Source organism: Vicugna pacos, chromosome 35 (assembly GCF_048564905.1).
Source record: "Vicugna pacos chromosome 35, VicPac4, whole genome shotgun sequence".
NCBI classification, from domain to species: domain Eukaryota; kingdom Metazoa; phylum Chordata; class Mammalia; order Artiodactyla; family Camelidae; genus Vicugna; species Vicugna pacos.
This window is the reverse complement of record NC_133021.1, coordinates 17,159,220-17,172,966: the sequence shown is the minus strand read 5'-3', so window position 1 is coordinate 17,172,966 and position 13,747 is coordinate 17,159,220. Positions and strand designations below refer to the sequence as shown.

General features: G+C 45.8%; 1 protein-coding gene and 1 long non-coding RNA gene across 14 annotated transcripts in view; one reads left to right on the top strand and one right to left on the bottom strand.

Annotated features, from left to right (window-relative positions):
- Positions 1-11,423, bottom strand: part of LOC116277101 (uncharacterized) — a 63,315-nt gene extending 51,892 nt beyond the window's left edge. Inside the window, exons 1-2 of one of the 7 annotated variants that reach the window (XR_012067324.1) lie at positions 10,558-10,597; positions 8,197-8,257 (exon numbers count right to left, since the gene is read on the bottom strand). This is a non-coding gene — a long non-coding RNA (uncharacterized lncRNA). The other 6 variants (XR_012067326.1, XR_012067322.1, XR_012067323.1 and 3 more) reach the window with 6 other exon arrangements.
- ZEB1 (zinc finger E-box binding homeobox 1) overlaps positions 9,236-13,747 on the top strand; it is a 167,393-nt gene continuing 162,881 nt past the window's right edge. For 3 of the 7 annotated variants that reach the window (XM_072955349.1, XM_072955345.1, XM_072955344.1), the window contains exon 1: positions 10,252-10,338. In XM_072955349.1, the coding sequence (XP_072811450.1) occupies positions 10,281-10,338 (58 nt within the window). In that variant the 5' untranslated portion in view covers positions 10,252-10,280. Of the gene's footprint in view, positions 9,477-10,251; positions 10,339-12,035; positions 12,419-13,747 lie in introns of those variants that run through there. The other 4 variants (XM_072955350.1, XM_072955353.1, XM_072955347.1 and 1 more) reach the window with 4 other exon arrangements.

Sequence of the window (13,747 nt, the reverse complement as noted above, 5' to 3'; positions counted from 1 at the left end):
GTGTGTGTATAAAATAAATTTCAGCTAATTGTACACGCTATCCTTTACCTTGCAATTTTATCTTTGATTTTACTTTTTATCCTTGAGAGTTTTTCAGACTGGCTGCTTCATTCTTTTTAAATGATTGCACAGTGTTCCTAGGAATTTCTTTGGATTTTACTCTGCAATTTATTTATTTGATAGCCAAGTATACTTACTCAAGAATTCCAAAATTGCTAACCTTTGCTAGCATAAAAAAGGGATCCTTGGAATTAACTGATTATTTCATAAGAGCAAGTGAGAATTTGAAGCTCACAAAGATTCTAAATACTGTTATTTTATCAGACATTTATTTAAAAATCCACTGCAAGGCTTAATTAGACTCTAAATGAAATACAAACTGTTCTTTCACTAATAAGGGAATAAATCAATGAATAAACACACACACGTTTTTAAATACTAGGCATGAAAGAGCTTGAATAGGTCTTGAGATGTAGAGCTGGAAGATTATTGGTTTAATCCAGTACAGAATTTATTACATATTCATATATGTTCTTTATTAGCAAATTTGAGTGTTTTCCTATATACATATTCTAAAATGTAGGGCGATACATGTTTCCAATCAGTGTGAATAAGCTACCAATTTTCAAAAATTTTTAGCCATGATGAGACAAACTCACATGTTTCTGGTGGTACCACACATTGGTATAATCCTTTTCAAAAGCATGCTGACCATACGTTTAAAACATTACAACCACGTTCATTGACTAAATAATTCTATTGACTGAATAGTTCCAGTTCTGAGGATATTTCCCTAGGAAATGATCAAAAGCCAACCAAACAGAAACTAAACCACAACAGTGTTCATTCTTCACAAAACAAACAAACAAAACTGGAAATAACTTCAGTGTTCAATAATGTACAACTGGTTTAGTGAATTGGTGTATCAATTTGAGGAATGTTACAGTCAAGTAAAAAAGTCGAGTTCAAAGGTTATATGCTTATGGAGCAAAATGTATTTGATATGTTAAGTGAAAACAGCATAATACTAAATAATATGCAGTTTTATATACATATGCGGTGAAAACCAGGCATTATTCTAACTATGTAAACTGCACGTGAAAACAGACTGAACAGCGCTGGTACTGGGGTGGGGGCAGGGATGCCTGTGCTAACACTAAGCCCTGTGTAACGTTACAGTGCCACAAGAACAGCAGGAGGTCCCGAAAGAAAATGAAACAGACTCACAGACAGATGCTGTGGTAGGAAACAGAGGCACTGCCTGCAGATCTAAATGTGCTGCTCCCTTATCTCGGATTCCATGAAAAAAATAAAAAAATAAAGAAACCTCACAGACTTCCATCCTTATTATAAACTCCTATCTTTTTTGCTTGGACTGGCTTGAATTGGTGTCTGCTACACACAAACCAAGAAACAGAATGAAGACGGTTTTTATATTTCTTTCATAATCTTTAACTTGTGTTTTAAAAAAGTGCCACACGCCATCTAACTGCATTTCCAATAGTGTCACTTATCCTAGGGAAGTAAGTCCACTTATTGGACAGACAGTTCCTTAGATGATACAGCTAACGTGAGCCAACAGTATTTGTGAGCAGTATGACAAGTATTCCAATGAACGTCAAACATGCTAGTATCACCTCTTCTTTTTGCCTTTTAGTTAGAATCATTCCACCTATGCTTGAAGTGACATTTCCCAGGATAAAAATGATCTTTCAGCCTGAACAGAAAGGCACAGTGTAGGAATTCTAGTGGGTTATGCTCTTAATATCTGATTCCGATCTTTGCCTAAGAATCTGCGTTTGGTGTATTACCCATCATCTACTGCTTAACTTGTGCTGGGCACCATGGAAAACACTTCACACACAATCTCATTTGCTCACCACAAAACCCCTGTACCAGGATGATTCACAAATGGCAGGAACTTTTGCTCTTTTCCAGAATTAATTGGATGTACTTCCCATTAGATAGGCGTTGCTTTTGGCATCAGAAATACAACGATGAAAGCTCAGACTAGGTGAGGGACAGGTGCAAAACCTATAGTAAGGGTGGTACACGGTACCATGGTGGCAGGTACAAAGTGCTCGGAAGGATGGCAGGGAATTACTAGCTCTGGGGGGCCAGTTGTGCAATTCCCAAGAATTCTGATGCAACTGGAGAATCGCTGAGATTATGTGAAATCCGGGAAAAGAAAACTAACTTGCCTTCCTGGAAATACGTAAGGTAAACTGGAAGACAGCAAAATCTGACTGGGGAGAATGGTAGCTTTCATGCATTAGGTTGTAGTAAACACACAGTGGAAAAAATAGCACATGTTAACACGCTGATCACCCACTGTGGATCCGGTGACCTGAGAAAATGCAACTGTCACCCAGATTTGGGTGATGTGGTGATCACCGTGTTAAAGGATATATTGCAGATCCTTTTTAAAATATTCATTCATTTAGTATATAATTCTAGGGGCCTGCCATTACCAGAGTGTATAACCTGAGATGGTTTCATTAATATTGTAGACACTGGAAATATTAATCATACTTTATGCTGCTTACATTTTAACAAGAGCATTGCACTACTTGTTAATACCAACTGGAAATGTTATTTTTCACCTGTGCTTCACCTGGATTGTCCTGTCTCACATCTGTATTGCTTTTACTTGCTGAGTTATTCCTTCATAAACGATTATTCAAGAGGAAAAAAGCTTTTTAATGTCCTCTTGACACTTGTTGTTCTGCTCACCACCCCCCACACCGCCCCACGCCTGCAACACTAACATCTTATACAACATGGACACTCTTAATTCTTTAAAAACTCTTTCACAGCTTACAGTTGCTTAGTGTAAGGTCCCAAACCCTTAGCATCCTCATCTAAGGATCTGCCTCCTGCTTGCTCACCTCTGCAGCCTCACCTGGAACATATATTTCTTTTATTTGATGTGTTCATTCTATTGGATTTGCCACCTCCCCACCCTTCACCCCTGCCCCAAATCTTCCATCAGGAGATTCCACCTATGGTGTGACTTCTGCCTTTAACACTCTGCCCTCATTCTCCTCCTGACAAATTCCATCACTTCTTCAGGAAAGGCTCCCTTGGCTCCAAGTTACTTCAGACGTCTCTCCTACATATATACTGTATGCCCTCGACATTTGTGTAACAGCGTCTTTGTCAGTTTGTTTCTTCCACAAACCTGTGAGCTTCCTGAGGTCAAGGACCGTATTAGGCTTTTACGACCCCACGCAGTGCCTGTCTCATTAGAATGGGCTCAAGGATATTACTGAATAAATGAACCAATGAATTATTATTAAAACTTCTATGTGGCAGAATGTTAAAAGTTACATAAAAAGTAATGACCACTTAGCATACTGCTTTAAAGTTGCTTATCAATTAAAAATGAACAAATTAATCAATAAAACCTATTTCTCAATCGTGAAACTTAAAGCGTGCACTTTGGTACGCAGAATTGTGGTCCCCAAAGGTGCCTACGCCCCAACGCCCCTGGGCAGACTGTGTGAACACTGTTGGTTAGAGGGCAAAGGGGAATTAAGGCTGCAGATGGAATTAAGCTTATTGAGCAGCTGATCTTGAAATGGAAAGATGCCTCGAATGATCCAGGTGTCCCTAATTTAATCACAAAGGCCCTCAGAAGTGGAAGAGGGAGGCAGAAATAGAACTGGTGAGCTGGCAGCTTGAGACGGACTCTGCCCGATGCTGCTGCCTTTGAAGACGGAGGAAGAGGCCTGTGAGTCAGGGAGTGTGGGTGGCCTCAGGAGCTGGGAAAGGCCGGGAAATGGATTCTCCCCTACAGCCTTCTGCAGAAACCCCTTCCTGCCGAACCTTGATTTTAGCCCAGGGAGACCCATTTTTGGACTTCGGACTTCCAGAACTGTAAGATAATATACTTCTATTATTGTGAGCCACCAAGTTTGTGGTAATTTTGTACAGCAGCAATAGGAATCTAAAACGCATACCTACGTCAAACAGGATTAACTTTGGCTGCATATGACCGAAACCCTAAGATAACGGCAGTTTAAAAGAAGGTACCTTTAAAGAAGGTACAAGTTTACTTCCGTGTAAGAGAGCTCTGGAGGTGGGAAGTTGAGGGCTGGTTACGGTTTCCACAGGACTCGGGCTCTTTCTATCTTGCTGCTCTGCTTTCCTTAACCTTAAGGAGCTCTGGCCAGCAAGTCTGAGTCCAACCAGCAGGAAGAAGAAAAGGAATGGTGAACCGCTTCCTCTCAACGGACGTCATCAGCCAGCACATCACTACAGCTGCATCTCACACGCCAGACCTGGGCAGCACAGTGGCAAACAGGTACCTGCGAGGGCCATTCAACTGGCCGTGTGATGAGTGGAGACATCCGTTAACAAAGTGGGAAGAAACAAACTGGGAACAACCAGCCATCTCCAACTAAGTGCCCTCATACTGTGATCTCCCCGCCCCACTCCCATTGTTTTAAGTGTATAAAAGTAGTCTTTCCTACTCTTACATCAATTAGGACAGGAGCTTTCAATATGCAAACAGTAACTGAATAATTAGATGTCACAGACACTGGCACATTTCTAAGTATTTGCCAGATTTTGCCATGTACACACATTAGAACATGCCTGTCAGTGACAAGACATTTACATCACATACAAACTTTAGTAATCAATGCAAACAAAATTTTTGATACGAAATAAGGTTAAAAAATACATTTTATTTCTCGACATATATCACTCAGGGACCTGACAGGAAACAGCACACTCAAAGGGTAAATCAGAGGGAGTTTGATGAAGAGAGGATTTAGAGTGACGCGGGTTGGCTTCAGGGGAACTGACAAGGGGTAACATTCTCAAGGGCTCACAATGGGAGGAACCCATGACCATCTCCAGGCCTGAAGGGACAAAGGGAAGAAGCAGTTTCGGGAACTTGCCAAGACCTGCGGCCATGGGACAGGACTGTCTGACCCGAGCCATGGCCTTAGGTAGAGGAATGAAGCTTCTGCCAAAAGCCACAGACAAGCAGGAGGGAGTGTGGGGGAAGGTGAAATTAATATCCTGACCTCTGTCTCTTTCCTTCCTCTGATGATCTGCCAATGCCTCCAAACTGGCTGAAACCAAATAGAAACCAAAGGGCAAAGGAGCTTGGGTGATGTGGTCCATGGAAACCACCTTCCAGAGCATAGGAAGGCAGAAAATGGACTTTGAGGGATTCAGGATAACTGGCATAATGTGAAAAAGCAAAGTATTTCATAGGACTGGGATGATTCAAAGAACCTTGTACAAAAAGAGAAAGGGATTTAATCTAAACAGATCTGTTTGACCTGGGACAGAGAAAGACAGAGGAAGAGGATGATTAAAGCACAAAACAGTAGAGAAGGGCATGGTGTATGCTCTGTTCTGTAAGTGGGACAAAGAGAGTGAGCAAAGAAATTGAGGCATAAGGCGAAAGAACCAGAAGGGCCTGACCAGGGATCTCAGAGCCGTGGATATGTTTGAACACAGTTTCTCATCACCAACTTTTCCACGTGAGTTAAACACAGTGGTGGGTCACTTAAAACTCATGACTGACTGCAAATATTTTTAATATGTATGATGCAAACAATCCAACAGTGGCAGTGATTATAACTGAAGATCCGTGGAACACAGGCCAGGACGGTAGGCCGAAGAAACCACAATTCTCTGTAGCAGAACCAGTCAGCTACTGAACATAAGCCAAGATGCCAGAAAAAAGAAATACATGGAGACAAAAGGGAAAAACAGCTACAGAAACCTGATATCAGGCCCCTCATACCACTTTAAGAATTTAATTCTTAAAATTCACCCAAATCCCAAGTATGCATGTCTCCACTCCCTCTCTCTGGAACAAATTACCTACCTACAGTGGCCGAGTATAAGAAAAAATGCTACTCAACGTTCTTAAGTGATATCAGTAACAGAAACTGTGATCTATCTTCTGTAGAGGTAGCCTTTGAAAGCAATTGGCTTTTTTCCCCTTTTTTAAATTGAAGTATAGTCAATTTACAATGTTGTGTCAATTACCGGTGTACAGCGTAACGTTTCAGTCATACATATACATACACATATTCCTTTTCATAGTCTTTTTCATTATAGGTTACACAAGACATTGAATATAGTTCCCTGTGCTGTACAGAAGAAACTGGTTCATCTATTTTTTATATAGTAGTTAGTATCTGCAAATCTCAAACTCCCAATTTACCCCTCCTCAATCCCTTTTCCCCCTAGTAACTGTAAGTTACCGTTATATGTCTGTGAGTCTGTCTGTTTTGTAGATAAGTTCATTTGTCTTTTTTTTTTTTATAGATTCCACAAATGAATGATAGTGAATGGTATTTTTCTTTCTCTTTCTGGCTTACAGCAATCATTTTAATTATTGTGATTTTGCAGAAAAGATTAGCTTTACTTTTTGGATGTTCATTAACAGCATTCATACATTTCTCTCTCCATTTATTTATATTTCACATCTATGTCAGAGAATTTCCTACAAAATTGTCCCCCAGATAAGAAGCTCCATGGATTAACATTTCATAGACTTATATTAAAAATAGGAGCCTTATTCCCCAGAGAGGGGAAAACTGTTTTGGGGTGCAACATATAATGAAATCACATGGAGGTCTGGGGAAAACATCTGTCCCTATTACTACCCGCTGGGAGGCCTTACTGGAAAGGTTGGTGCAGGCCCTCAAGACAACTGATGGTTCTGCATCACCTGGTGGCCATATTTCCCTACTGACCTGGTGCTGCAGACTGTGGTGGAACCGGGGCAGTGAGGGACCACTGCCCCCTTGTCTTACTGTGAACCACATGCCCAGAGTCACTGCTGGGCCAAGGACTGAGAAGCAACTCTAGGGGACTTTGATGGACATAACTCAAATTCATTCTTTTTCCATCAAAAGCCATCACAAGTTAATGTAATCAACTTGTTTCATATACTAAATCTATTCTTTTTTCCATGAAAATAACCTATTTTCTATTTTGACAAAGGTTAGAGAATCGTATCATGTTACACCTCTCAAACGAAATGCGTTCAGGAAGTGAGGTACGTGGGAATCACGCGTTCCATGTGGAATATTGGAAAATAAGTACATTTTAAACTTGAAATAATTTTATGTTTACCCTAACTTATACATGAATCTTATATGGCAAGCCAATAGCAAGTGCAAAGGGTTTATGAAAAATTTATAGGAAAAAACTCAATATTGAAAATACTCTCTCCATTTACATTTTCCCTGTAAATTTAGAAAAGATTACAGTAACTCATTTTTAGCAGAATATCTCTCCTTCAGCATATGCAATGCCAGTGCTCTCTAGAAGCAGTGTTAACATTTGAGTGACATTAAAATTAGGAGTATACATTGAATACATATTGCATAGTGACACTACAGTTACTAAAAACCAACAATACAGGAGACATGCTAACCTCTAATTAGTATCCCCACCATGTTTGATTTAAATAAACCTAAATTTTTTTTATTAAGGTATAATTGACTAAATCAATTTAAATCTTAATAAATTTGTTATTTCTCTAAATTTATTCAAAAGACTTTCCCAACTCTTCGGCTATACTTAAGAGATCAGAAGCAACCATCACATATGCATCAGGCTTAAAACAGCAATCTATTCTGAGATTTACTCTCGTCTGCTTTCTTTCCAATCTAGATTTCAATAATTTCAGGACCATTATAGCAAGTAATGTGTTAATCGTATATCAAATTTATTATATATATAATTACTACAAGATTCTATAAAATTTCAATTTTGTATTAGAAGATTTGGAATATCGGTATTTCCTGTGCATATGTAAAAAATAGAAATGAGGAGAGTTTATCATTTGGAGAAAGTGATTAGGGAGAATCTAACAATTAAAAGCAAGTAGTCTCAAAAGAAGGCAGGAGATAAATGACAATTAATGGCATTCACATCCATGATTTCACCTGCCCCTAAGGACTAATGTGATAAAGGCAGATAAACAACCATTACTTTATAGCCAAGAGCAGACTCAGGAAAGGTCGACAATACTAACTTTTAAAAGGAACATTTATTTACTGAGGACCTACTGTGTGACTAGGTACTCCCTCAGCTAGGTGTTGAGGGCACAGAAATGAAAAGCAAAAAATAAGTCTCTGTCCGCAAGAAGCTGAACAACGTGCTCCTAACAAACTAAACTGGTAACCGTTAGAGTAAGGAGAAGGCAGCTTCTACCTGGTTTGTCTCTTCACTGTGTCTCTTTGATTTCCAGGTGAGGATGAACACTGAAGAAAGCCTGGTGGGGAGATACAGGGAAGGCATCTCAGAAAGAAAGTTGGCCCGTGTGAGACTTCCTAAGTTTAAGAGTAACTGAAATGTGTGCTAGGGTTAGAAAGCATTTTTTCTCCCTTTCTCACTGGAAATTAGGGTAGCTGTGAAAAAGCTGTGTGTGTCAAGCTGGGGTGGGGTGAGGAGATGCTGGCAAAGGACAAAGTCTTCAAGCTGATTCAGGAAGAAATTGAAGAACATTAGATAGCTCTTAAGAGGAAAGGGAAAATTACTACTTGAACCAAGCAAAGCATGGGACGCGGTTGTGGTTCTTACACGCAAAGGTTCAATTAGCATGGTACTGAGCAAAGCCAGGCCTGCCTGTACTTAATCATTAAGAATAAGGATTCTCGTTTTGGCGTTGAGGACTAGAGTAGACACACAGACATGATATATGGCAAAGAATATTTACAGTCACATTTCATGCACCAATAAATAATGCATTCACTTCTCCAAATGCCGGAGCAAACGTGGGAGAGAAAATTTTCATCTATATTCAGGATTAAACTTTCTAATTTTAAATTACCCGACTTCAGCTGTAAATGTATTTCAGCTGAAAGGTTTGAAGAGATTATTAATGAATCTTCTCCAAGTCTGGAGAGTGTTTAAAAGATTAACATAATAAAAATCCCGCCATAGGTATGACCAAGAACACAGGCATAAAGTTACTGAGCACCTACTATGTGACAGCGCCGAGCAGGGTGACTTACTAGCTTATTTCTTTTTTCTTGTATTAGCTAATGTCTAATACTTTGTATGTCACGCTTCCGTTATCTTCATTTCTCTATCAACTCTTTAACTGTTCATTTATAACTGTATAAATGAACCCGTTTATTCCATAAAGTTGGTCCCAAAGACATTTCCTCATTTGAAGGCGGGGAGGAGGGGAAGGCTAAGTCCTACTGAATACTAAGGATTGGACTTTCTTGTCAAGTACCTACGTGGTCTTTCAGGAATCCCCAAAGGTCCACAAAGTCAGGGACTCAAGATCGCAATTATCAGTCTCCAAGACCGCATCTGCCCGCCCTCGTGTCTGGTCCTGGTCCTATGTGGTGCTGGACACGGTGGCTGCCCCCTCCGCAGCGCAGCGCGGCCCGCTGGGACCCCCCCACCCTGCCTCCTGCGCCCGGATCTCGCGGTCTCTCCTCTCGGGGGGCGGCCGGCGGGGGAGGCCGAGGTGACGGCAGGTGAGCGCCCGGCGCGGAGGAGGAAGTGAGACAGGCCAGCGTGGGTATTACTCATTCCGCTTCGCCGCCGAGGTGGCTCCAAGCGGAACTTCTCGCCCCTCTTTCAGGCCAGCTGAACGTCTATCTGACTGAAGTCACTTCCCACCCGGTTCGCTCGGGGGGAACTGGGCGCCCGAGGAAGGGAGGGGGGTCAGAAATGCGGGTGTCCGCTAGCCCCTCCCGGGACGCCGCGGGTCCCACGCCAGCCCCTCGCCACCCCCGAGCCTGCCTCCCCTGGCCCCGGGCCGTCCTCGGGCGGTGCCGGGGGCGCTTGAGGAAGACGGGGGGACAGGTCGCCCGGCCACTCCGCGGGCAGAGCCGAGGGCACGGGATCCTGGGGCGAGTGAGCCAGACCCGGACGTGCCCCTGGCGGCCGCGGCGGGTGTGGCCACTTCAGAGCCTCCCACTTTACCTTTCTCACTCCGGCGGCCTGGCGCCCTTCGGACCCCGTCCGCACCATTCCCCAGCGCCCCCCCCCGCCCCCCTGCCCCCGACACCTGGGGAAAACTTTTCCCTCGCCCCTCAATTCAAACTCAGCTGCTCGTCCAACTGCCGCAAACCGTCCTCTCCCTAGCAACAAGGTTCCGGCCGTAGAGCGAGCGCGAGCGGCTCTAGGTGTAAGGAAGGTGATGTCGTAAAGCCGCGAGTGTCGTAAACCAGGTGCGGTGGGGCGGGGGGAGGGGTGGAGGCGGAGGGGTGGGGGGGAAGGGGGAGGGAGGGAGGGGGAGGAGGTGACTCGAGCATTTAGACACAAGCGAGAGGATCATGGCGGATGGCCCCAGGTGTAAGCGCAGAAAGCAGGCGAACCCGCGGCGCAATAACGGTGAGTGGCGGAGCGGACCGGGGAGCGGCGGAGTCAGGGGGAGCCGGGCAGCCGGGGCGCCCCCGGGGCGAGGGGGGCGAGCCGGGCCGGGGGCGGCCGGGCGGGGACGGGCCAAGTGGAGTGGGAAAGTAGAAAGTAGTGCTCTGCCCCCCTCCGCGGCCGCCGCCGCCGGAGCCGCGCCGCGGCCGCTCGCTCTCCCTGAACCGTTATGTCTCTTACCTGGGCTCTCCGCCTGGCGGCTCCTGCCGCCCCTGCCGCCTCGCTGGACCGTTAGCCGCCGCCGCCGCATCCCCGGCGCAGGGCGGGCGGCTGGGACGCGGCGGCCACTTTTCGGGGCGCGGGGGGAGCGGCTGTTGCTTCTTTTCGCACTTTTCCCCACTCTTGCGCCCCTCGGCGCCCCCTCCCCTCCTCCTCGGCGTCCTGGGCGTTTTGTCCCCTCGGCGCCAGGCCGCTGGGGCCGAGGAACTAACTTGTGCCCGGCGCTGCCCGTGCAGAGTGGCTTCCGCGCGCCGCGGCCGTCGCTCGGGCCCCGCGGCCGGCCGGGCGGGCAGGCGGGCGGGCCGGGCTGCGGGCGCGCGGCGGGCGGCGGCGGCGGCCGCGGGCTGCGTGTCGTCCGTGCGCGCGTGTGCGCGGGCGGCGCGGAGCGCGCGGCGGGCGGACCGGGCTGGGCCGGCGGCTGTAAAGTTGGGACGGGCCGGGGAGGCGCGCTCGACGCGGGACGGGGTTCGTGGGCGCGGAGGCACGGGTCCCTAAGCGCCCCTCTCCCCGCGCCCCGAGCGGGGTCGGCGTCCCGCGGGGAGCCGGCGGGGCGCGGGCAGGGCGGGCGCCGACCTGCCGCCGCGGGAGGCGCGGGGGGCAGTGGGTTGGCGGAGTTGTTACCTGGCCTCAGGGACGGGAAAGCACCACAGACAGGTCCCCGCCCGGTTGGAGGACTCTCGGAGCCGGGACAGGGTGCTGTGAGTGCGCCTCCCTCGCTCCCGCTCGGCTCGGGTGAAGTTGTTACCTGGGCCGGGCGCGCTGAGCGCAGAGCCGGATAATGGGGCTTGGACGGCGCTCCGGGTCTCGGGTGGAAGGGGGTGGGGGAGGGGGCGGACGGACCGACGGACGCTGGGCGCCGCTGACCCGGCTGCAGCCGCAGTGTTTATTGATCAGTGCTGGAGAGCCGGGGACGCACACTCCTCTGCCTGGCTGGGAGTGAAATAATCATCACAATAATAGAGCCCGGACATGTGGCGACCGTGGCACAGTCGCCTTTTCCAGTAGGGAGGGACGCTGTAAGTTGATTGCATTGGTTCTTGACTCGGGGCGATGCTGTGGCCGCTCGCGCGCGGCGAAATGTCCGCTGGTGGGTATTGTCTGGACAGTTGCTGTGGCGAGAGGGGCGAGAGCCGCGCGCCCCCGCCCCGCCGCGCGGTACCTGTTTGTGGAATAATGGGCGGCAGCGGGCCTGCCGCCGGCCGCGGCCGCGTCTATATAAGGAATTGCACGGGCGTTGCGGGCCGAGGGGCTCGTTCGGGTGCCTGCGTTATTTTTAAAACGAGTTTTTGAGAGTCGGGAAATAAATGCGCCTGCGGTGGGATCGCCGTAGCCGCCAGAAAATGAGGAAATGCGGGTTTAAGGCAAAACTCTCGGGCGCTCCCCCGCCCCCCGCGCGCCCCACCCCCACACCCAGGCTCCCCCTCTCCCTCCCCTCCGGGATGCGAAACGCGAGGTTTTGTAACCTTTCCTGGCAATTTTAGATTTTGTGTGGGATTTCCTGTCTAGGAGCAGATACGAAGGTTTTAAGCTGTTTCAAGATGTTTCCTTGCAGTCGTAAACATATTTTTAATCTATTTGGGCCGACATTGAAATCACTGTTCTCGTGAACGGTTTTAGTTCTCCAGATGCACATTTGCATTTCGAAGACGTCTCTTAGTTATGATTGATAACTAATATTTGGCGTCCTCATTGTGGAGCGATGACTTCTTACAGCCAGGAGCGGAGCATAGGCTATTGCAATTTTAATTTCCTGTTTTAGCGTCAAATAGTGTGTGTGCTATATTGAGCTGTTGCTGCTGTTGCTGATGTGGCTTTATGAAAGGTAAGTTGGTTTGGAAAGGGCTGTTCGCGTTTCACCTTATTTAAAATGTTCATCGCCAGAGAAAGGGGCTTTTCTTATTGCTGACGACATGTGTGTGACATGTGAGTCTGAACCACCCAGCGTCTGTGCAGCTGCTGTAAACATGTTTACCTGAGCAGGAAAGAATGGATTTTTTTCCTCCTAAAGATCCTGTGATATGAATATTACACTCATAAGGCATATCAACAGATGACTTACGGGGGGAAAAGCCATCCTGAAAGGTACTTGAAATCAACAGGAAAAAGAGCTGCTGGATCGCTGCAGCAAATGGCAACTTGTGCAGGTAGAAAAAAGATGGTGTTTAGTTTTCTCCTGCATGTATGTCAGCCCCCTCCTGTCTGCTGCTTTCGTTCTCCAGGGAAGGATTTATTTACCACGCTTGCTGTCAGTGTTTTTCCTTTGTGTTTAATATTGGAAAAGCAGATTTGGGGCTGTTTAGCACAAAATGTCTCGTCTGCAGTGTGCATTACTCTCAGAAAACAAAAGGTGTTTGAGATAGCACTGTGCTACTACAGGTATCTTCCATTTTCATCACTTTTGGCTCTGTCCTTGTATTTCTTTTTGTTCTCAAACGCATTTCATCCATTGCTGATGATTACAGCCACACTATTTGATTAAGCCTTATAATTTGCAAATTAAAAATGAAGTTATATGGCATTGTGTTGTGAAGCCTCAGGATAAGTGCTGGTTAATATTTCTTAGCAACGCAATCGTATTTAAGTTGCAGTTTTTATTGGAGAGAATTGCTTGGAAAGATTTTAACTCAAATATTTTTAATGATGGAATAAATGATGTATATATGGTGGGAGATGGTCATGGAGATACTTTATGCTGAATTTATATGAAAATAATTTTTTGTTCATTTTTAAATAAGGCATGCAGATTTTCTGCTCAGCCTCCAGTAAAACAGTTTCATTTCCTTTCTGGAATATATCTGCAGAGTAGGATATTAATGGGAGCATCAAGTCATGTAACTTGATGGGGGTAAACCAGTTGATTCAGGTTTGGCCAAAGCATCAATCCTTACGTAGTAACTTTATGGTAATGATGTTAGTCATCTGTAAAGGAGTGGCAATAGAAGGACTTAAATCAGTTTTTACCATTTATAATGTAATGCTTTGTTTGTTGTATTTTAAAAACCTGTCTTCTCATTTTCCATTTCTACTCTTTGTGTGGTTACTTATTTATTTTTTTGAGAAACGTACTTCAGCTCCTAATGACCATATTAATTCACTCTGGGTGGAATAGCAGGTACATATCTGTCTGTTATTTGCATTTTTACTTGCTGTC